The sequence below is a fragment of the Cyprinodon tularosa genome, unplaced genomic scaffold (genome assembly GCF_016077235.1).
Source record: "Cyprinodon tularosa strain WSP-4 unplaced genomic scaffold, ASM1607723v1 ctg40, whole genome shotgun sequence".
Classification (NCBI taxonomy): domain Eukaryota; kingdom Metazoa; phylum Chordata; class Actinopteri; order Cyprinodontiformes; family Cyprinodontidae; genus Cyprinodon; species Cyprinodon tularosa.
Genome location: NW_024039119.1, coordinates 3,215,573 through 3,240,610, shown reverse-complemented (window position 1 = coordinate 3,240,610; position 25,038 = coordinate 3,215,573). Strand labels below are relative to the sequence as shown.

At 38.7% G+C, this 25,038-nt stretch overlaps 1 protein-coding gene across 1 annotated transcript in view; it reads left to right on the top strand.

Moving 5' to 3' along the window:
• Positions 1-18,930, top strand: part of dgkab (diacylglycerol kinase, alpha b) — a 38,046-nt gene extending 19,116 nt beyond the window's left edge. The window contains exons 7-24 of the mRNA XM_038298114.1: positions 2,344-2,418; positions 2,514-2,630; positions 3,573-3,690; positions 3,799-3,887; positions 7,032-7,142; positions 7,230-7,328; positions 7,404-7,454; positions 8,788-8,861; positions 10,400-10,474; positions 10,556-10,641; positions 13,092-13,181; positions 13,266-13,426; positions 13,513-13,577; positions 14,190-14,280; positions 16,058-16,238; positions 16,331-16,451; positions 16,904-16,964; positions 18,621-18,930. Coding sequence (XP_038154042.1) covers positions 2,344-2,418; positions 2,514-2,630; positions 3,573-3,690; positions 3,799-3,887; positions 7,032-7,142; positions 7,230-7,328; positions 7,404-7,454; positions 8,788-8,861; positions 10,400-10,474; positions 10,556-10,641; positions 13,092-13,181; positions 13,266-13,426; positions 13,513-13,577; positions 14,190-14,280; positions 16,058-16,238; positions 16,331-16,451; positions 16,904-16,964; positions 18,621-18,701 — 1,746 coding nt within the window. The 3' untranslated portion in view covers positions 18,702-18,930. The remainder of the gene's footprint in view (positions 1-2,343; positions 2,419-2,513; positions 2,631-3,572; positions 3,691-3,798; positions 3,888-7,031; positions 7,143-7,229; positions 7,329-7,403; positions 7,455-8,787; positions 8,862-10,399; positions 10,475-10,555; positions 10,642-13,091; positions 13,182-13,265; positions 13,427-13,512; positions 13,578-14,189; positions 14,281-16,057; positions 16,239-16,330; positions 16,452-16,903; positions 16,965-18,620) is intronic.
• The last annotated feature ends 6,108 nt before the right edge of the window (positions 18,931-25,038 follow it).

Here is a 25,038-nt window from a genome sequence, read left to right as displayed (position 1 = left end):
TCTTTGCCAGAAGATTTAAACTTTAAAAGCCTTGCCCTCATAATTTGCTAATTTATTTATTTATAAAGAAAATATAAACGCTGCTTAAGCTAATTCAAATGAAATTAAAAGTAAAATAAGAAGCCAACCTTATCACTGTCTGTAACCTACTAACAAGCTAAGGAAAGCATCAGATGAGCTACCTGAGAAACTAACGTAACGTTTCCCCACTTTAAAACCAAACAAACATGGTTACTCATCCTGCTGATCAGCTATCTTCACTGCCATCAAAGGCTCCAATGTGTTTTCTTTTCAGGTGCTGCGTCATAACAGTGGTGCTTCTGTGCCATGTTCATTTGTTTTTACAAAAGTTGCATGTTACGACTTTTTTCACTTTACAAAGCGCAGGCTATTTTAATTATTGTGATCAATTTGCGCCGTTGTAGGTACCAGATTGACTCGGGCTGCCAGATTGACTCGGGGGCCTGCGCCTTTTGAGATGCGTCAGAGCGTCCGCCATCTTAAATGTGGCAAATCTGCAGTTTCTCAGTCACTTAAACAGTATCAGAGGGACTTTAATCTCTGAATATACTTTGTATTCGTAGTATTTTTGGTTTTGTAATATTACAAGTTTATTTTTTGTATCCCTTTAGCTTCATTCTCCTGAATTTATTCTCGTTACAAATGCAGACCGCGGGCTCAATGTAGTTTGTTTGAGTGGCATTGCCATAATGTCACGTCATCGGGAGGCGCAAGGCCCATGGCGAATTCGGTGACGTCATCAGAAGGCGCAGGGACCATGGAGAATGTCTTCGTAAAATTGTCCGTTTACAAACAGCAATCCCGCTTTCGAATAAAACCTACACCCCGCTATAATTACTTTAGTAAGCTGTCCAGACCAATCAAAATGTTTTGCGCAATTGTGCAAACGTTAAAACAATTATGTATTGTGACGTCATCAAAAGGCGCAGGCCCCCGAGTCAATCTGGCAGCCCGAGTCAATCTGGTACCTACACCGTCAATCCCGGGGCATGCGCGCTTCATTTGCAGTCTGGACGCTGAGGGTAAACTCCTCACTAAAATCCTGCGGCTCTGACTGCAGCGCTGAGAGGGATTCCTGTGGGAGAGGGAGAAAGGGGTTGGGATGGGGGAGGCGCCCCACGGCAGCAGCTGCCGCTGGAGGAGAAGAGTAGGAACGATACATGCTTTCACGTAAGAGTCTCCAAAAGCCGCCAGTGACACCGAAAAAAGTCGCCAGATTTGTCGCTAGTAGCTTTTTAAAGAAATAGTCGCTGGAGGGGTCTGAAAAGTCGCTGAGTTGTCAACACTGCAACTGCGGCGCTGACTCGCTCCGCCATATTTTTTTTCTTCCCCGGGATGACGGCGGCGGCGGATGACGCATTAATCGCGCGACACAACTAATCGATGATTAAATTCGTTGCCAACGCTTTTAAAAGTCGATTTTTATCGATTTTATCGATTCGTTGTTGCAGCCCTAGACAGGACCAATTGTCAAAATTTTGGTGTCGATCATTCGATTTCATCCTGGACACTACAGAAAATGGGCTAAAAGTGTTAAAAACCGGAATTCTCCTTTAAAGGGATAGTTCGGTATTTTTGACATGAATCTGTATGGCATCTCGATCACCAGCAGCATGCAATCACACTGACTTACCCCTGGCAGCGTCCTGTGAGCAGAGTTATCGTCCAGTTTTGGTCAAGCCGAAAGTAGTCCTGCAGGTTTTTAGGTACAGCGAAATAAAACGTTTCTCTTCCCAAAACATTATGTGTCCAAAAGAGTGATATTTTCGCATCCCAAAAACATTGTAGTGGAAAAAGTCACACGTCGTTATCAATTGGTCCTATTTTCTCTCTGTTCGTATCAGTGCGCGCCGTCATTCAGACAGCGAGCCCAACAACAGCCATGTCTCCTTCCGCGGCGGAGGGAAAAAATACATGTCAAAAATACCGAACTATCCCTTTAATGATTCATTTCAAAGCAACACTGTAACATTCAGCCACTAGGGGCGCTAGACCTGTAAGTTTGAGGTGTGGAATATTGATTGACCAGAGAAACTGTCTAAAATAGGTCATATGAAGCTAATACTTGTGTCAAAGGTTATGCAGTTGTTACTTTAAATGCAAACATGTTCATTAAATACATGGGTCAGGGGTCAGACTGATTGACTGATTGACATGTTTTCTTTTTTTCGGCCCTATTGTACATTTTTTACATATTTGCTGAGGTTTTGGCTTTTTCTTTCAAGGAATGTTCTAGCTTTACATGCTAGATTTTCTGGTCTTTCTTGATTAAAATCTGTTTTTACGCGCTGATTAAGATGGATACGATTGTCTCTTTTGCAGGAAGTAGATCGCATTATTGCCCAGATGATGCGAGCTGCTGATTACCTGGGCTGGGACGTGACCGAGCTGAGACCAGTAGGACCTTCTGCTTTATGCTTTTTCCTCTTTAAGATGTGTAATTGAGATATAAATGCCATTGTTGATTGGAAAAAAATGATGTTTTTGGACAGGTTCTCAAAGACATGATGACTGCAATAGATGTGGACAGCAGTGGAACTGTCACTCTGGAAGAATGGGTCAAGGGAGGCATGAACAATGTGCCTTTGCTTGTGTTGCTTGGACTGAGGGTGAGCAGTGATGATTCACACCTGAAACATTTAAACAATTTACTAAAACTTCCCTCTTCTTGTAACAGATGCATAAAAAAAAATAGGATTATAGTTAACTACTTCTGTAAACTAGTAAAACTTGTATTTTGTAGATATAGATCTTATTATTGTAAATTCCAATTCATGCATAGAGCGAATGGAAAAAAAACATTTTAAGTTCACTGCAAAAACAATCTAGCAATAAGTAAAAACTTCTTAAATTACTTGTATTTACCCTTAATTTGAGTAGGTAAATAAGATGATTTGCCAATGGAATGAGTATTTTTACTCTTAAAATAAGATAATTACATAATATGCACTTGAAATGAGACAATGCAATTGCTTTTTCTTAATATTAATGTAAATTGTCTTTTTCCATTGGCAAAGTGTCTCACTTACCTCTTGAATTCAAGAAAAAATGCACTTATGTGAAGAAAAAAATTGTTATTTAAATTTTTTTGTACATAGGCCACCACTCACTCCCAGTGTTTGTTCAAAAAATGGTTATAAGATTAGACGCATATGGAGAGAATTCTGTTCTATTACTGTTGCAAGCAAAGGACATGTTTCTGTAAATGGAAAAAATACCCCAAAACGTCATTGCTGTAGAAGCTGCATCCTCTGAGGGCTGCATCCAAACATAATAATAGAAAGTGTGGTAGAAAATGCTGCCAAAGGAGCCTGGATCAAATATAAAGTACTTATTCAATGCATTAGGCAAAATTAATGAGTTCCAAAAATTGCTTTACATTGCTGTAGTAAATTTAATTTGATTATTATTATAATTTATTAAACTGCTTCCTTAATGAGGTTTTGCGTCGGAAAAACTGGGTTTATTTTATTTAAGGATTGAGCTCATGCTTCATGAGATTCCTTCTGGGTTCCTAACTTTGATCCCTCCTGCTTCTTCCTTTCCCAAAGATGACGGAGAAGGATGGCCAGCACATCTGGAGGCTGAAGCATTTCAACAAACCCACCTACTGCGGTGTGTGTGAGAACATGCTGCTCGGCCTCGGAAAGCAGGGACTCTACTGCAACTGTAAGAGCTCACCGCTGCCACTAGGGGGCAGTCAAGCTCCTTACACCTGAGTCTCCTGGTTTTTCTTGCCCAGTCTTTACTGATGTTGCCATCTATGTTTCTCCTTAGGCTGTGCTTACACTGTCCACAACCAGTGCGCCAACAAGAATCGAGACTCGTGTGCTCGGACCTTTGTCAAAAGCAAAGAGGAAACTGGTGTAAGAAACACAAACATCTGTTTTGACTTCAAGCAGTTTAGCTTTATTTCTTTTTTTCAGCATAATTTAAAAGAAACTTCAAATAATTCATTAAATTAAAGCTAAAGATGGGTTGGGGAAATAATCTTTGCCTCACTTCTTCTTTTAAGCAGCCCAATGCCATATAACAGCCACTGTAAACACGGTAACTACAGGGAGCATTACGGTGCATTAGAGAGCCGGAGCGAGCCATCAGTGTTTTTAAGTGCAGATTACAGCTGGCACAGTCTGCTCTGTGCAGCTGGTAAATGTCCTAATTCTGCAGAAACGCAGACAATGCTCTGCTTAATCTCCATTTCAGGGTGTAATGTCATCGCCAAAGCTTACAGGTTTTTATGGAGTCATGTTTGCAGACCTTATTGTGTAAGAATCAGAATCTGGTTTAATGCACTTACAAGGAATTTGACTTGGTGTTGATGATGCAGACAATTTATATATATATATATATATATATATATATATATATATATATATATATATATATATATATATATATATATATATATATATATATATATATATATATATATATATATATATATATATATATATATGAGTAGAGCGGGGGTAACCCATTAGAAATCACCGGGGTCCGAATAAAGACAATCATCAACCAGTAAAGGTTTGGAGACATTTTGGATTATAATATGTTACTTTAAACAGAATTTAACACTGAAATAAAATTAGGTGTTTATGCATCCATGTTATACATTGAATTATTAAATTAAAAAATAGAAAAAAAAAATAGAAAATTTTTCCATTTTAAAATCTAAAGTGTTTTTTTTAAGTAGAAAACAACAATCATTCAGTTTGGTTTATAGACAATTTCCTTATTCACATAATTTATAAAACACCTGAACTGTCCGTATGTTTTTTCTTTTTTCTGTCTTAAAGGAATAGTACACCCAAAACATGATTAGCCTTCATTTTCTACTCACCCCCATGCTGAACAACACTCTGGAGTACTTTTTTGATATCTCAAATGCATCTGGAGATCTGGGAGGCTTCTTGCTGTCTGCTGACATTCAAATAATGGAGGTCTATGGTGACCGAGACAGAAAGGTCCATAAAAGTCCACAAAAAACGTGTTAATATTCCTCCATACTGCTCGTCCAATGTATTCCAAGTGTCCTGAGTGGGTAGCATCCAGAATTTACTCGAAACGAAGTCATTTAGAATGTTTTTAGAGCATAAACAGTAGTGTATAGGATTTCCTGAAAGCGCGCACATGCGCGCTCACGACGCTACGGAAACCGGCAGACCAAACCAGATGAAAGTGCGCATACAGCGTCTGCTCTGCCGATAATGCAAGCGTAGAAGAAATGTGCTGTTTACCTGTGCAAAGAAAGAAACAACGAAAGAAAAATTTCTGAGGACTTCAGTGTTGAGGAAGAGCATGAGTTCTTTGCCGAGCTGAATGCGCACTTTCATCTGGTTTGGTCTGCCGGCTTCCGTAGCGTTGTGAACGCGCATGTGCGCGCTTTCAGGAAATCCTATACACTACTGTTTATGCTCTAAAAACATTCTAAATGACTTCGTTTAGAGTAAATTCTGGATGCTACCCACTCAGCACACTTGGAATACATTGGAAGAGCAGTATGGAGGAATATTGACACGTTTTTTGTGGACTTTTATGGACCTTTCTGTCTCGGTCACCATAGACCTCCATTATTTGAATGTCAGCAGACAGCAAGAAGCCTCCCAGATCTCCAGATGCATTTGAGATATCAAAAAAGTACTCCAGAGTGTTGTTCAGCATGGGGGTGAGTAGAAAATGAAGGCTAATCATGTTTTGGGTGTACTATTCCTTTAATGAGAGCAGTGGGCTTTATGCTGCCCTGCAAGGCTGTAAACCTGGTTTAAATGGAGACTAAGCCATTCTAAAGCTCATATCAAGGAGCTCATTTTGAGTCTGGATCCATATTTATTTTTGATTCTGTTCATGGTGGAGAATCCTGCTTCACAGCAGCAGGTTGAGCCAAACATCCTCTAAATGTGCAGGGTCATCTTTGAGCACCATTTCACTTTCTTTCACCAGTTCACCACAGTTCTTCCAGCAGTCCACACTTTCTCTGCTCTCTTTTTCTCATCATCTTCTCCTTCTTTCCCATCGCCCGGTTTGCCACAGGTTTGCCTGCTGTGTCTAAAAGTAGCAGCAGCAGCAACCCAGACTGACAGCAGCTCATTGGATAATTTGGATCATGTGTAGGCTGGTGCCGGACGCTCTGCAGGGCTTTACCGTATTAACAGGAGGAGCAACACAAGTGAAGTTAGACACTGTCGTCAGACAACATGCAGTAATTTACAGATGTTTTAAATCAGGTTGGCTCCGGATTAGCCAGCAGGTAGCGGTCCGCTAATCCGTGATCTCTGCGGTATTCAGTGCGTTAATGTAACACAGAAGGTCTAGAGATGCTACGTTGGTGTAGCTTCTAGGTCCTAAATTGGGGGAGGAAGGGAGACGGTGTCAAGGCGTCTCTGGGCCTTGTTGATAAGGCTGGTAGCGGATGGGAAGAATCTGCTCTGTAGTGTGAGGTTTTGGTCCCGGTGGACCGCAGCCTCCTGCCAGAGGGAAGTGACTGAAACGGTCTGAAACAAAGATTTCCTTTGTCTATGGGAGATAGTAGGAGTATGAGTAGAAATGTTGTTAACATAGATCCTGGCTTTTACAATTCAAAATGTCAGAATTAGCGTTGACCTCGAAGCTTTATAGAGTCTATAGACCGGTATCGAGTATTGCAGGCTACCAAATGACTCCCCATCACTAAAAGGCGGACTCGTTCTTCTGGTTCATTTTGAATTTTTTCTAAGCCAAAACAATGCTTTGTTGGGCTGCTCTATAAAGCCTCGAACTCAACGCTATTTCTGACATTTTGAATTGAAAAAGCTTCCTGGATGGGAAGCGAAACATCTTCAAACTTGGAAAAAAATCCAGAGGATTTAACTTTTTTAGAATGGCTATGACCTGGAGTCTTTAAAAGTTGGTCTTAACATTTGTTTAAAATCCCCACAGTTTCCAGCATGAACTGGATGAATGTTGTTAGAACAGATCAGAATAGAAAAGCAACAGAATATTCTCTGGTTTATGTTTCTGTTTTCCTTCAGAAAGCAACTCATGACTGGATCAGAGCTGACTGTAACTCCAGCAAGTGTGAGGTGTGCTTGAAGAAGATCAAAACGTTAGCCGGGAAGCGCTGCGTTTGGTGCCAGGAGACGGTGAGGATCGCTCTCTAGATGCTTTGGCACAAAGCTGACCGATAGATGGAAAACAGATTTGGTTACAGAGTCTGCTTTATTTTTAAGCGCCATGATGACTGCGTCAGTGCCGGTTTGACGAAGTGTGACTGCGGCCCACTGAAAGACCACATATTGCCACCATGGGCCATCTATCCCATCTCAAAGGTAAAATATCACAGTTTAGGAACAACTTAACTTTTATTTGGCATCAGTGTTATAAGCTGTTTGTTAATGCTGCAGGAGGAAGACGCCAAACTGCTGAGTGTCACTCCTGATGGTCACATCCTGCAGGTCTGCCATTACTTTTTAAAAAGCTTTTTCTTTTCTTTAAATCTATATTTTATTGTTATTTTCCCAGGGAAGGTCGAAGAGGGAAACAACACACTTTAAGAACAGAACTATGTACATACAAGGAGTTTGTCACATACATATTCATACAATAGGATACATTTTACATCATAAATCATACACTGGAAAAAATCTAAATCTAGATAAGTCATTATTTCATAAAATAAGTGCATTTGTTCTTGAATTTAGAAGGTAAAAGACATATTTTGCCAATGAAACAAGATAATTTACATGTAAAATAAGAAAATACAATTACATTGTCTTATTTCAAGTGCATTTTATCTAAATACCTTATTTTAAGAGTAAATATACTCATTCAATTGGCAAATCATCTCATTTACCTACTCAAATTAAGGGTAAATTCACTTAATTTGAGAAATTTTTACTTATTTCTAGATCTTTTTGAACTGAGGAGGCAAAAGAGACATTTTACCAATGGAACAAGATCGATAGATGAATTATTTAGTGAAATAATCGTTAGTTGCAGCCCTCGGTGGGACCCTTACGTGAAGCTGTCAAATGTTTGTTAATGATGCGTTTAAACTGTACTTTTTGTGAGATTAAATTAATTCCTTGTCTTTTTTTTTTTTTTTTTTGGTAATTCATTCGTACAAAATTGTACTTTAAGGCTCAAATATACACATTTGGTGAAAATGTGCCTCTAGGGAAACGCTGGTCTGATAAGGGAGCACTTTTTATATCAGTGAAGTTGATCAGTTGAGGTAAATTAGAATTGATGGGTGTCGAGGCATGAAGTTAACTTTTCTCCCATTCCAGAAGCTTTATGTCTGTTTTGGGAATGTTGTGTTGTTGGAACACCCAGCTGTGATGCAGTTTACACCATCTGATCTAAACTAGGATTTTGGGTTAAGAATTGACTTGTATAGTTTTTTTCTTTTAGGCCAGTACCAATTATTTTGACGTCAGTCTTTTTTATTTTCCAATATTGCTTTCTCTCCCTCCATTTACACGGATAAAACAAATGACACAATGATGAGAAAGCTACACAAGTCTCAAATGTAACAAAAAGGAACCTTTATTAACAAATTAAGCTGAACATTAACAGTGAATAGCAGATGGAGGCATCAGCCATGCATGCGCCTCGTGTTTCTGACTGGTAATTAACTGACATGATTTGGTTTTTTTTGTTTGTTTGTTTGTTTTGGGGTTTTTTTCTTGTTAGGAAGTCCAACTTGAACACATTCTGTTTGTTTGGTTTGATTACTGATGTAACCTAAAGCCTATGGATTTATTTATTTTTCTGTTTATTTTTCAGATCGCTCCGATTCTAAACAATCATCCACTGCTGGTGTTTGTAAATCCTAAAAGTGGAGGGAAGCAGGGTGAACGGTGAGCAACTAGGAAACAAAGCTTGAGTAAATAGGGATGAGTAAACAAAAGATTAGAATAACACCAAAGGTTTTCTACTTTTTAGAAAATAAAAGTCCTGTATTGCATAACGTGATCTCAAGGCACACCACAAGAAATTTCAATCTCAATAAGTCATTTTTTTCTTAAAATAAGTGCATTTTTTCTTGAATTGAGGAGGTAAGTGAGGCACTTTGGCAATGGAACAAGACGATTAATTTAAGATAAGAAAAAAAACAATTGTATTGTCTTATTGAATATTATCTAATTATCTTATTTTGGGAGTAAAAATACAGATTCCATTGACAAATCATCTTATTTACCGCCTCAAATTAAGGGTAAATACACTTAATTTAAGACATTTTTACTAATTTTTTGATAATTTTTGCAGTACACGGCTGCTGAACGCACTTCTGATGTACTTATGGGCCGATACAAGAACAAAAATGCTAATCATCCATAACATTGGTTGGCTGACCATTTAACTCTACTAATGACCAAACCGCACAAATTACAGGTGAACGATATGCAAATGCAAACGTTAACCACGTGCAAAGAGATTTTTCATAAATGAAAATCAACAGCAGCTGCATGTTTTATCTTTTTGATGAACTTTAGCTTTTATTTTTCCCTTTGTTCATGGCTGTTAGAGATGAGCTCCCATCATGATGTGCACTAATAGTGTATTCATGATATTAAGTGTTATTTTTATTTTTTTCCCCACTAATTATTCTCATCCTTACCTCAATATACACAGTTTAGAACCTCATGTTTTTTTTTTTTTTGGCCGCTTTCAGTCTGCTGATTTCCAAGAAATGCAGACGGGAACCGGTTTAGGTGAGCAATCTTTGTAGATCCCCTACAACCAGAGGCAGGGTGTAACTTTACATTTATTTCAGTAACTTTCTTTAAAAAAATTCTAGTTACTCTCCCCACCATGTCTAACTTGAGTTGTTTGACGCCAGGTGGATCTGCAGAAAACTGTAGATACTTTAACTGGAATTTCTTTATCTTCTATTTATGTTTTATGTTGAAAGATTGATCTCAAGTTTCTATTTTGGCCATTCTTTAAAATTTCATTTTAAATCATGTCAATTATTTGCGTTCTTCAATTTTATTTTATACTATTAAATACCAGAATTTGCACCTGTTTGTCTGATCATCATAAAAATTTATTCCGACGTTATGGAGCAACATTTACTCATTTTGGTCCTTTTTTACAATTTCTTTAACAACTACTTTCTACTTTTACTTTAGTAAAAACAAAAACAAAGTTAAAGTATTGCTAGATGATTCATTGGGTAAGATTTTGGGCACTCTGCCCCTAACATGTCCACTCATCGCACATGTAAAACTTTGTTTTATATTATAGCTTATTTAGAATCTGAACCAGTGTGTTTAGTGTCCAAAGAGATTGCTGCTTAATCTGTTCGTTCTTGTGCTCATACTGCACCGATTGGCTGATCTCACTGCAGAAGTGTCGGATTGTTTGCTGTATTTTCCTGCTATGTTTTGTGCAGAGTTCTCCGGAAGTTCCAGGGCCTGCTGAACCCGCGTCAGGTGTACAACCTCACCAATGGAGGTCCCAGTCGAGGGTACAGTAAACCAGCAATGTGCAAATTCACCAAGGCATCTTTTATGTGATCCTTTTATCAATGCAGTCTTCGTGATTTTAGACTACACTTCTTTCGGAACCTGCCTCAGTTCAAGATCTTGGTGTGTGGCGGAGATGGCACAGTCGGTTGGCTCCTGGATGCAATAGGTATTGAACGCAACTCTATAGCCCCATTTAAGCTACCCTCTGAAAATCGTTCTGTGCCGAGCTTGGATCACAGTTCTTATGACCGTTTATACACCACGCTAGCATGGTTCCTCACCTCCTTGTGGCGATCTACGGTACTACTGCTCTCTAGAGGGAAACAAGCAAACCAACACGGCAGCGCCCCTAACATTCAGGAAATTATGTTTTGTTTTCGTGATATTTTGTTGTTTGCAGAGAGTCAGGGGAAGAAGGCAGCCTTTGGTGAATTTATTTGAAAGATTGGCGTTTGGGAAGTGGATACGACAAACGATAGTCTATTCACACTGGAAAAAAATCTAAATCTAGAAAGTTCATTATTTTTTAAGACAAATGCGTTTTTTTCATGAATTTACGAGGTAAGTGAGACATTTTGCCAATGAGACAATTTACATTTAAAATAAGAGAATCACAATTTTATTGTCTTTTTTCAAGTGAATATTATCAATTTTCTTTATTTTGAGAGTAAAAATCCTCATTCCATTGGCAAATCATCTTATTTTCCTGCTAAATACCCTTTATTTAAGACATCTTGGCTTATTTCTAGATCCTTCTTGCAGAGCAGGGCTTACAGACGCAGGAAACAACGACAGACTGGAAATCATGTGGCACAGTAGGAAAGCTTGTTTTTTCATGAATGTCTGAAATTTCCTGAATACTGAGGCTGACTGTAAGGAGATGAAGCAGTCTTCTCATGCAGAACCGAGCCAGAACTGAACTGTGCCAAGCCCTACACTGCAAAAACGATCTAGAAATAAGTAAAAAATGTCTTAAATTAAGTGAATTTACCCTTAATTTGAGCAGGTAAATGAGATAGTTTGCCAATGGAATGAGTATTTTTAGTCTTAAAATAAGATAATTAGGTAATATGCACTTGAAATAAGACAATGCAATTGTGTTTTCTTATTTTAAGTGTAAATTGTCTTGTTCCATTGGCAGAATGTCTCTTTTAGCTCCTCAATTCAAGAACAAATGCACTTATTTTAACAAAAAATGACTTATCTAGATTTAGATATTTTTGCAGTGTACACTGGAAAAAATCAATTCCGGATTTTCCGGAATTGATTCCGGATCTTCCGGATTTTGCCAATGGAACAAGACAATTTAAATTTAGAATAAGAAAAAGCAATTGCATTGTCTTATTTCAAGTGCATTTTATCTAAATATCTTATTTTAAGAGTAAAAATACTCATTCAATTGGCAAATCATCTCATTTACCTTCTCAAAAAAAGGGTAAATACACATAATTTGAGAAATTTTTACTTTTCATTTCATTTGTTTATTTGAAAGGGGACAGTGTACATTAATAAACATTAAAACAATGTAAATATACCCGAGTTAGCTAAGGAGTGCTAATTTTCATCGGTAGTCCCCCAGCCAGATATTAAAAAGGCAACCTAAAAAATAAACACAAGTATAAAATCACAAGATTAAATTACAATACCAATTACATAAAAACATTATGGTTAAGAAGTAAAATGTATGTAAAATTATAAAAAATTTATTGTAAAATTATTTAAATACACACTAAAAACCTTAGTGCACACAAATTTGGCTCTCTACAAGCCATTTTTTTGCATTCTTTTTGAATGAAGAGAATGACACTGTGGCACTGTGTTCCATTGCTGAGATGCTCTTACGGAGAAAACAGCCTGACCAAAGGCTGTTTTCTCCGGGGGATGATGCAGTCTTCCCTCACTGCCCCTCTGGTTACCCTGACCTCACTGGATCTGAACTGTACAAAGTCACATAGAGGTGGTGCTAAACCATGTCTGATTTTATAAATTAAACAGATGTTTTTGAATTTGATAAGATTGTTCCAGGTAACTAACTGATATTTCATCAGAATACTACAATGGTGGTAGTGGTATGTTTTTTTATCCAGTATTTTTAATGCTTGTTTATATAATGTTTCTAATGGTTTTATTGTAGTAGAGTGAGTATTGGACCAACTTATTATATAATATGTTATATTTCTAGATCGTTTTTCCAGTGTCCTGACGAAGTAGTACCATGTTAGCGTGGTTCAGTTGTGTTTGGCACGGTCCGGTCCAGTTTTGCGTGCCATTTAGCTCAGACTGATCTCAGTATGGTTTTCAAAAGGGTAATGCACTGGAAAAAAATCGAAATCTAGATAAGACATTTTTTCTTTAAGTAAGTGCCTTTGTTCTTGGATTGAGGAAGTAAGAGAGACATTTTGCCAATGGAACAATTGCATTGTCTTATTTCAAGTGTATGTTATCTAATTATCTTATTTTAAGAGTAAAAATAGTCATTACATTTGCAGATCATCTCATTTACCTGCTTAAATTAAGGGTGAATACATTTAATTTAAGAAATTTTTACCATTTCTGGATAGTTTTTCCAGTGTAGAGGGACGTCTTAAAGCTCAGAAACAATGACTGTGATTTCAGACAAGGCGAACATCTTGGGGCATCCTCCAGTGGCTGTGCTGCCTTTAGGAACTGGAAACGACATGGCTCGCTGCCTACGCTGGGGAGGAGGTAAAACAGTCAAATATTAACCTATATGAAAATGTTTTACTAAACAATGGGGATACAGCGTTGTTTCATCATAACTATTGCAAGGATACGAGGGGTCGGACTTGAAGGAAATCCTGAGGGAGATCGAGAAAAGCGAGAAGATTCCTCTGGATCGCTGGAGCATCAGGGTGACTCCTAAAAACCCTCAGGATGTGGGAGACCCTGTGCCGTATGAGATCATGAACAACTATTTCTCTATTGGAGTGGTGAGGGCATCAAACACACCTTCAACCACGAGTCGGTATTAAAGAGCATGTTTTCTTTAAATATGATTATTCTAAAATCTTTGCAGGATGCCTCCATTGCTCATCGCTTTCACTCCATGAGAGAGAAACATCCACAAAAGTTCAACAGCCGGTGAGGACTCTTATGAGTCGGGGACGTTATCCTCAATTATCCACAGTTTCGCTTGTTTTTATACGCTTGGAAAAAATCTAGATAAGTCTTTTTTTTTTTCTTTTTTTTTATAAATAGGTGCATTTGTTCTTGGATTAAGGAAGTAAAAGTGAGATTTTGCCAATGGAACAAGACAATTTGCATTTAAATAAGAAAACACAATTGCATTGTCTTATTTCAAGTGCATATAATCTAATTATCTTATTTTAAGAGTAAAAATACTCATTCCATTGGCAAGCTACTCATTTACCTACTCACAATAATGGTAAATACACTCAGTCTAAGAAATTTTTACTTATTTCTAGATCGTTTTTCCAGTGTACTAGTTTAGATGAGTATAAATTCAACCTATCATTGTCTGTTTGAGATCTTTGAGACCTTTAAAGAGCTGAACTGTTTTTGTGATCGGCCATCGTCTCGATGCAAACAGTAGAGAACACCTTCGGCATAGCTTAACGCCAAGGGATTCGATTTGCAGTTTTCCATAACAGCCAATTAAATTAAACATTTTATGTAAGCCTCTAACCCTAAGCATTTAACTAAAACTTTTTTCTTGTTTTTTTTCTCCCCAAGAATGAAGAACAAGCTGATGTATTTTGAGTTTGCAACTTCCGAGTCCATCTCAGCCTCTTGCAAGAATTTAAAGGATTGTCTCAGTATTACGGTAAGAGTTTAAACAAAACAATTTTCTGCTGCTTTACCATTCATTCCACCTTAATCCATTTATTCTCCTTCCATCCTTCCATTCATTTTCTGCACGCTTATCCAAAGCGGGGTCACGAGGGCTACTGGTGCGTATCTCCAGTTGGCTACGGGCGAGATGCGGGGTCCACCCTGGACAGGTCGCCAGTCCTTTGCAGGGGCAACACAGAGACAAACAGGACAAACAACCATTCACGCACACACTCACACCTTAGGAGAAGTTAGAGAAGTCAATTAACAGGCATGCTCAGGGAACCCATGTAGGAAACCTATGCAAACTCAATGCAAAAAGACCCCGGGCCGGGAACCAAACCCAGAAGCCTCTTGCTGCAAGGCAGCAGTGCTACCCACTGCGCCACTGACCAGCCCGATTCCACTTTAATGATAATGCATGCAGGGGTTATACTGTAACTCTATGTGGATATTTTCTGAGGATTTGCTATATTTTCCCCTTTACCTGAGAGGTTTCCGTGTCTTTATTAGTTTTATAAATGCTGGGTGAGATATAACGGCATCGTTATGTAGGAAATCTTACCTGAATAATGATACGCAGGTAGGGGATACTTGCCACAGCTTCATTTCATGTGTATAGTGAAATTATTTGGACCAAATCCAAATAATTTCTTCTCTGATCACAATAAGATCACTTGATTGACAAAACTGATAAAAATATAAACCGTTTGAGGAAGTGCTAAAAATTATTTTACCTCTCAATGGGGCTTCTCTCTGACAGCATCTAAGCAACCATGACCAGTGTCCATATGTATGGGGTGAATTTCATTCCATTATTGTTGCAAAGAGCTGAAAATTTGGGGGGAAAGATGTAATCCAGAAATGAAACTTAATAAAAAGGTTTTAATCAACAATATGTGCTGTTTTTTTTTTTTAGATTTATTTTAAATTAGATTTTTCCTAAAAATGTTTTATTATATTCAAAAAAAAAATTACAGATTTAATATTTTTAAATTGCTCTGCAATGGACTGGTGACCTGTCCAGGGTGGACTCTGCCTCTGGCCTGTAGACAGCTGGAGATTTCTCTTCACTTCAAACCAAATACAAAGGTTCTCTCGACATGAACATTGACCAGTAAAATGTTTTTGCTGACATCCTTGTACATCGACTGGATGGCTTCTTCGTTTCTCATTTCAGAGGAAATCATATACAAAAAAATTGAATAAAAAATCTTTTAAAGGAATGCAATCTGTAAAAATTGATCTGAAAAACAGAATAACAGAAAAGAAGATATAAGTTCCTTCAAAAAAGGTTCAAAGTTTTCTATCTAAGGAAAACCAGTTGATTGCATCGACTCATTGACTCGAAGGCAATCTCGCACACATTTTCAAAGTCCTCATTTTGAATTGCATTTTAATTGAATTTCCATTTACGAAACATGTTTTTTGGCAGCAATTATGGAACAGAATTTACTTCATACATATTTATTTATGCAGAGTTTGACGTTGTGCACTAGGCATTTAAACTTAAACTATTTGACATGGAGATGCAAAGTTGTTTGTTGCAGCTGTTTGGTGGCGTCCTCTGCATTTACAGGACATGATGTCTGTTTAATATTAGAGAGGGCGCATTGCTTTCTAAGACTCTGTTGATATCATCTATGTTCTAGTTTTTATCAATGTGGTCCTGCTCCAATGTGAAAGGGGCTTTTAAAGGGAGTTGTTGTGATATAGTTTAAAATCTTTAATCGTTTTTTACTAATTTTAATGTTTTTTTGGCTCTATAGTGCTGTGGAAAACCTCTCAACCTGGACAACTTGTCTTTAGAGGGCATAGCTGTCCTTAACATACCCAGCATGCATGGAGGCTCCAACCTCTGGGGCGAAACGAAGAAAGCGGATAGTGTTTCAGAAGCAGTGCACAGCGAAGTCATCACTGACCGAGAAGTTCTCAAAACAGTCTTACAGGGTGAGTCTCCTCAATCACCTTGTAGAGACTGTCTGTAAAAAAAAAAAAAAAAAAAACATGAAATCTATTGAAGTACTTTTTATGTCTTTTAGATATAAGCGATAAACGTTTTGAGGTGGTGGGGCTGGAAGGAGCGTTGGAGATGGGACAGATCTACACTGGACTGAAGAGTGCCGGACACAGACTGGCACAGACCTCTGAAATCACCATCAGGTTTGGACCTTCTGCTGCAGCATGAAACCATGATCTAAGCTCCTCTCAGTTTATCAATGAAAACATCGAGCCATTCTTATTTTAAACCTTAACCCCTGAGGTTTTTTTAACAGCTTAATTCCAAAGAAAGCTAAAAAACAATCCACTGGACTTTGTTTCCAAGTTTGAACACATTTCGCTTCGCATCCAGGAAGCTTTTTCAATTCAAAATGTCAGGTATAGCGTTGAGTTGAGGCTTTATACAGTAGCCCAACAAAGCCTTTAGAAAACATGCAAATTGAAACGTATGAATGGAATGAGAGTCATTTGGCTTCAGCATATTGTTAAACAGTTGTTTGGTTTTCCGTCATGATGCTGATCAGGACTCCATTTCTCTGTTTAGTTTGCTTTTTGCTGTACGGACACGTATTATGTCATAATATGTAACCGTATCTTAGCGTTTCTAATTGCAGCACAAAAAAAGCTCTTCCAATGCAGATTGACGGGGAGCCCTGGATGCAGCCTCCCTGTGAGGTAAGGCGGGTTAATCTGCTAACTATAAATTATCAGATTCACATTACAAACATGACTTTTATTAACTTTTTAGTGTCATGTTAGATATATTTATTTCATGCTTTTATTTAGAGAAGTATTGAGAATTAAATAAAAAAATTTAGATGTGTAGAAGTTAAAATTCATTAGAAGTAAAAATAAGTGTAAACTACTCTCCACACACATTTGAATGTCTTCTGCATACAGATTCATCATAATGCCCCCAATATATCACAACCATGAGGCCATCCTCCTTCTCTGCATTTCTTCTACTTTATATGCTCCTGTAGATTCTCTCCTCCTCACCTGTGAATCTGTTTCTGTGCGTGTTTCTGTAAACTTTTATCACTGAGGGAGGAACCAACCTGAGAAATTCAACTGCCTCTTATTGGCTACTTTTCAGGAAATCCCACCTCCATTGTTTTCTTTCTAGTTGCAGATAGGGACATTAGCAAAGCATATATTTAGGCAGGTTTGCCAACTTAGTGCTTTTCTGACCTCTTGCACCTTTATTTTTTTATATATATATATATATATATATATCTCATACAAACTCTTCATCCAATATTGTTTGATTTTTCTTTTTTTTTGGGACCTAGAAAAAAAACATTAACCCGGCCACTCTCTCCATGTAGCAACACAGAAATTTTTACATTTGGAAGATTTAATCGGCCTTTAGCATAGGGAACCTGTAAAGTAAGAAGCTTAACTCTTGGGACCCTCCTTCACCATAAACATCCAGATATTGCTTGATTCAAATCTTTTAAAAATGTCATTGGGACGATTAAGGGGACACATTGGAATAAGTTTATAAATTTAGATAATATAGTAATTTTGATGGAGTTAACTCTGCCAATCAAAGATAGTGGGAGATCCATCCATCGTTCCAGCTGTGCTTTGGTTTTTATTAATTATTAAAGTGGAATTCTTTTGGTAAATTTGATCATATCCGGAACTAATATTAATGCCAAGGTATGTAAACTACCGTCAAATCTAGTTACTTTTGTTCTGTTTTAATGGAGACTTTGTGACAGCGCATTAAAGCACCAAACTCTGTTCTCCAAAGCAAGGAACCTATGGACCTGTAAAGGGCTGGTTATCCTCCTGCAGCAGTGTGTCACAGTGAGCTTGTCGCAGATATATTTGATTTATGTCCAATATTGAAGCGTGGTCTGTGCTATGTTATTCCACGCCACAACGCAAGAGGGAGAATCAGGAACTAGCTGTGGGTCTAGACACGGCCGAGGAGGTGAGGAAGTGGGGGCAAGTTTGTACGACAATGGACGGACATGAGGGCCAAATAGAGCGGGGATCCAGGTGGAAAAAGGCTGGCAAAGCATTTTCCAGCTAATCACAGTAATAGGCACCCTTTTTTAGACACCTTTTTTTGATTTTTGTAAAAAGATTTCCAAAGCATAATTGAATTTCCCTCCACTTTACAGTTACTTGGCAACAAAAACTCCCGATGAAATGCATTAAAATCTGCAGCTAACGCACAAATAAGAGCCTTGAAGTGCAATTTTACTGCATTCTACCTTAAATTTGATTTCTTTTTTTTTTAAATGAATGTATACAAACATGTCTTATTTATCAATACTTAAACATGCATTACTGACCCAAACTGCTGTTCTGTTTTAGATTCGTATAACTCACAAGAACCAAGCTAATATGCTCATGGCTGCAGCGACCAAAACGTCGAGCTTCTTTCACCATAAGTAACCATCAACACCTCACCCAGCCTGCAGAGGGTCATCGCTGGTTATTTGAACCTGTTAACCTGTGTGTTTATACCCTATGCGTCTTTCTCCTTCTTCCCCTGACACAGTTTTAACAAACCCAGTAAAACTACAGAGAAACGTAAGGTTTGCATGTCTGTATCGCTGCTTCTGTGTGCCAATTTTAATGTGATGCAACCCAAGTCTGTAAATGGAACCAGAAAATATTCCCCTTCTTCTCTGTCTGTTTATGTTGTGATATTTGTTGCAGAACATGTTTACAGTGGATTATGTTCATTTCTGTGTTTTAATGCAGCTTGTAGAGCTCCCTGCAGCTCACCTCACACAAAACCTCACCTGACATCTCAACAAAAACTCTCCATCAGTGTTTATCCAAGAAGGAATGTCAATAATGTTGATATTACATGACAACAAATATGAGGGGAAACTGATTTCAATGTCTCCATTTTGTCTTCAATTGCTTTTATTGTTTAAATGTGGATTTTTTTCCAACACCATTCCTGAATATTTTGCTTACCAGAGTTTTAGAATTAAGTAATTGAATAATGTGCTAATATGATTGTGACGCTTAAAGCAATTATCAAGTTTATGCCAAAATGTGGTGGAGTTAAAGCCAAAATAGAGTTATTTTATGTTTAGACTGTTTAAATTATTTTCCCTTGGCCATTGTCTCATGTTGGTCTAGTTTTAATGAAATAGGCTACTTGCATGTGTGTTTATGTATTGTGTCAGTGTCAAACTGTATTTGTCATTTTGTTTTTGGTTTTCTCCTTTTAAGTGAACCTTGTGCGACATCTAATTGGTGAGATGTATTAAACTTTTTCAAACGGATTGAGTCTTTAATGAGAAAGTAGAAGAAGAAGTTGATGCATGTCTTGTTCTTTCTTCTACGTTCAGAATTTATGACATTTTTAAGTTAAATAATTATTAGAATTTCACAGATTCAAGCTCTGAGAATCACATTTACCTGCTTCTTTTACACTGTTAAAAATGGCCAGGCTGAGATATTTCTTTCTGACAACTATTACCAACTTGATGACGGCACAGCAGTGGTGTCAAAAGTCCACAAATTTGTTACTTAAGTAGAAGTATAGATACTGCAGTTTAAAAACACTCTGGTAAAAGCTGAAGTTTCAACACAACCTCTGTACTCAAGTAAAAGTGAAAAAGTATGTGCTCCAAAGTATAAAGTAACCTTAAAAAAAACAGCCAGATGCCACTAAATGAATTGAAAGCTAATTTTTTCGACTATTTCAAAAAATTCTTTTAGATAGAGCCAAGGATGAGGGAGGTCTTGATGGTCTCCATCTCCTGATACGCTCTGGCCTGTGTCCAACCTTTCAGACATTTCAACATCTTTTTCTGAATTCAACATTGTAGCGTGGCATAGACAATTCATGTTAGGAGTTTGAAGAACACCTGCTTGCTTCTGATGATTAACTTTAGCTAACCAATGAGTGTTTGTGTTATATGACTCATCTAATTACACTAGTTTTCACTAGATGTGGATGGAGCCAATGATCTGCACTGGATGGCGCACATGACGTGAAATAAATATTTATAAACATTAAACCGAAGCCAAGAGTAACGAGCAACGTTTGTTTAAAAATTAAAGGAATAGAAAGTACAAATACTTGTGTAAAAATGTAATGAGTAGAAGTCAGAAGTAGGAAGAAAAATACGTAATGGAGTAAAGTATAGATACCTAAAAAGTGTACTTAAGTACAGTAATGAAGTATTTGTACTTCATTACTTGACACATCTTCAGTTATGGGGTATGTATTGCAAGCAAAGATAAGTAAATGGAGATTTAAAAGGAAAAAAAAGCAACACAGAATTTAAACTTTAAAAAAGGTCTTAATATATAAAAAAAAGGAGTTTTGTTTCCTCAGATTTTATTAAAAAATGCCTTTTTTTTCTTTTTCAAAAAAAGTTTTACAAATTACATTCTTTTTAAATAGAGTTACATTGTAAAGCTAATTTGTAAAACTACCTAAAAAAGACATTAGAGAGAATAACACTGGAAATAAAATCTGTAAAAGAAAAAAAATATATATATATAAAAAAATGTTAACTCTCAAATTTTATTTTTATTATGATCTTTGCAAACTTTCATTTCTGGTTTCTTTTATTTTGTTCCAGTTACCAAACATGTTCTGTTGTTGCAACAAAAATGGAAAGAAAATTAACTCCATACACAATTACAGTTTGTTAAACCAGTTTTTGTTGACTGGAGGGTTGTTTTTTTTATGCTCTATCTAACAGTTAGTTAAATTAACCTGTATGCCTTTTACCAGATTAAAACCAAGCATTTTGGCCCATTATACACTCAATGGGACATAAAGTGATGAACATGTGGAAAAGCAACTTAATATTGAGTGTGGCTGAGATTCTGTGATGCTAGAGGCGTTCTTGCTTTCTTCCTAAGGAGTTCATCAAATCATGGTGGGTTCTAGATATAAAATAAATGTGTCGTTGCTTGGCCTCTAAGTGGATAAGGATCAAAATAACAGATCAAAAGAAAATTGGCAAACGTGCTTCACTAGTTGTTAGATTACTAATACTATTTAATAAATGTATTCAAACCAATTCAAAATGCAAATCTAAGAGGCAGATAGAATGTTATTTGGTACTATAATGTATTAAATGATTTGCTTAATCAGAAATCAATAACCTTTAGTTAATTGATTCCTAACCTTCAATGATTGAGCTAGTAGGGATCAGACATGAGGGGAGTCATCTTAAAGAACACTTTTATGTAATCAAATGTAATGATCATATGAGAAAACACATGAAGGTTAACAATGTATATAAAGTTTGTTTTAGCTTTCCAAACAACAGCTCAAAACACGTCAGCATGTGGTACCAAGCAACCCAACTTATTAGCTCAACTAAGCCAGACTTGTAACCTCTGCTGATCTGAGCTTGGAAAAGGCAGTTTTGCCTCCAGTGTTCAGTAGTGGGGCTCCCCATTGTTCTCAGGTGCTCCACATGAAACTCAGATAGAAATTTTGCAGAATGCTATTTTTTGGTTCAGAAGTTAGCCACCAGGTCCACTTAGCCTTTGATCAGTCTGGAGATTCTTGTCTTTCGCTTTGTGTCCTTCCTCATGAAATGCTACCTCAAGGAGAGACTCATGAGCAAAAACAAGAAAGACTGTGGGTTGCTTTATTTTCCCAAAGCACCGTCGTGAGCAGAATGACTTGTCCCGGTCGACAGATTGCAGTTTGCAGCAATTAGAAAGTCCAGAAGCCAAGACCAACTGCATACTTCTACGGCAATAATCACATTAAATATTAGTGTCATGATTGGTTACAGAGTAAGCCCAATATGCAGAACACAAACGGAAGCTGATGAAAAGTTTAACAAGGTTTATTGTTACACAAGCACATAAATATTTCAACTGGAACTGGTTCAGGCCTGGGGGCAGGTTCACTGGAGTCTGCAGAGATGATAGTTCAGTTAGCGCAGGGACAGATGAGTTATGAGACTTTGAGTTAGCTGAAGAGTACCTTGAAGGAGTCCGGGTTTCTCTTTGAGAGAGGTTACTGTTGGATCCAGAGACTGTTTGTTCAGCAGAGTCCAATAACTGCTTCAGCGTCTTACTTCTGACTATGAGGGCAGACCTTGATTTGGGTTTCCAGCTCTTAACCAAGAGCTGCGGGGGAATCCAGAGAAGAGTCTTCAGGTTTGGCTCACGAGGGTAGGCTCGGCAGGTTAAGCTCATCCAGAGCTTCACGAAGAGACAGGATTCCTGTGAAGCAAAAACAAGGAAGAGTTAGAATCTTATCTCAACCAGAGATAGCAAAGATTATTAGGTTTACTAGGCTCAGGTGCTAACCAAACTAGATCAACACTGCGGCGTTGAGGCAAGGTCTGAAGGCAGGTTATATAGTGGTGGATCCTCTGATGATGAGATGGGCCACAGGTGTGCTGGGAGCTCAGCTCAGGAGGACCCACGGCGAACTCTGCTGGAGGAAGGTGGTACAGCTCCAGATCCCAACAGTACCACCCTCTCAACAACCGCCTCTTGGCGGTCCAGAAGAAGTCGACGGGAGGGAGCGCTCATAATCCTCTATCAAGGACGGATCGAGGATGTAGGAGCCAGGAACCCATTGGCGATCCTCCGGACCGTAGCCCTCCCAATCGACGAGGTACTGCGATCCGCGACCTCGCCGACGGGAGTCCACGATCCGGCGGACGGTGAAGGCAGGATGTCCATCGACGTCCAGGGTGGGTGGAGGGGAGTTGGATGGAGGGCACAAAGGACTGGTGACAACTGGTTTTATCTGGGAGACGTGGAACGTGGGATGTATGCGGAGAGTCGAAGGAAGGTGCAGGCGTACGGCAGAAGGGTTAATGACCTGGGCAATCCTGTATGGGCCAATGAATCTCGGAGACAACTTACGAGACATTCCCTTGAGGGGAATGTCCCGAGTGGAAAGCCATACCTCCTGACCGATGGCTAACTCTGGGGCAGGGCGTCTCTTGGAGTCCGCAAAGCGCTTGGTGGTCACAGAAGATCGATTGAGGGAGGCGATGGTGTCCCTCCAGACACGTTGACAGCGGCGGATGTGGTGATTGACAGATGAAACCGAAATCTCTCTCTCATCTGCTGGGAAAAGAGGGGGTTGATATCCGAGACTGACCTGGAATGGTGATTGACCGGTGGAAGCAGACTTGAGGGAGTTGTGGGCATATTCGATCCATGTGAGGTATTGACTCCAGTCAGTGGGGTTGTTGGAGGTCAGACAGCGGAGAGTCGATTCGAGCTGTTGGTTCATTCTCTCTGTCTGACCGTTGGACTGTGGATGATAACCAGAAGTGAGTGACGACTTACAATTCAGAGCTGCACAGAAGGCCTTCCAGACTTGGGAGATAAACTGCGGTCTGCGGTCAGAGAGAATTTCCTGGGGAATACCATGGAGTCGGAAAACGTGCTTCACTAGGAGCTGAGCGGTTTGAAAGGCCGTGGGCAGTTTCCTGAGGGGAATCAGATGACATGACTTCGAAAATCGATCGACGATGGTAAAAATAGTTGACATACCTCTGGAGATTGGGAGACCAGTAACAAAATCTATGGCGATGTGAGACCAGGGACGAGTTGGGACAGGAAGAGGATGCAACAGGCCAGAAGGCGGTTGATGTGAGGTCTGGTTTCTGGCACATATGGAGCAGGCCAAAACGTATTCCTTCACATCCTTGTGTAACGTAGGCCACCAGAAACGTCTGGAAATCAAGGCGATTGTTCAGCTCACCCTCGGGTGAGCGGAGAACTTGGCTGTGTGCATCCATTGAATCAGGTGAGATCTGACAGATGAGGGAACATAGGTTCTGTTAGGAGGACCGTTACCTGGGTCAGGTTCAGAAGCCAAGGCAGAGTTTATGAGATCGGAGATCTCCCAGGAAACCACTCCAACAGTACAGGAAGCAGGAAGAACGGGTTCAGGCATCTCGGATTGATCAACAGAGTATAGACGAGAGAGAGAATCGGGTTTGATGTTCTTGGATCCGGGTCTGTAATATATAATGAGGTTGAAACGGGAGAAAAACAGAGACCACCTTGACTGACGAGGGTTAGCTTGTTTGGCGGACTGGATGTATGCTAGGTTTTTGTGATCTGTCCAAACTAAGACTGGGTGTTCAGCTCCCTCGAGCCAGTGTCTCCACTCCTCCAAAGCGAGTTTGATGGCCAGGAGTTCTCGGTCTCCAACGTCGTAGTTTTGCTCTGCCGGGGATAGTCTACGGGAGAAAAATGCACAGGGGTGAATTCTTTGATCAGAGTCGAGTTGTTGGGATAACACGGCACCAACACCAGAGTCAGAGGCGTCCACCTCGAGGATGAATTGCTTGGCAGGATTAGGCTGGATTAACACGGGAGCTCTGGAAAATAAAGTCTTAAGTTTATCAAAGGCAGCTTGAGCTTCGGGGGTCCACTGGAAAGTCTTTTTGACTGATGTTAGAGTTGTGAGAGGTAGAGCTGTCTGACTATAATTCCTGATAAATCGACGGTAGAAGTTGGCAAAACCCAGGAATCTCTGCAGCTGTTTACGGTTCTCAGGTATCGGCCAATTCAAAACAGCTTTTATCTTTTCTTCAGATGGCAATTAGCATGCACATCAGTCCAAAATGAATATCATGCACTAAAAAACTATCTAGAAATAAGTAAAATTCCTTAAATTAAGTGTATTTACACTTAATTTGAGTATGTAAATGAGATAGTTTGCCAATGGAATTAGTATTTCTACTAAATAATATAATTAGATAACATGCACTTGAAATAAAACAATGCAATTGTGTTTTCTTATTCTAAATGTAAA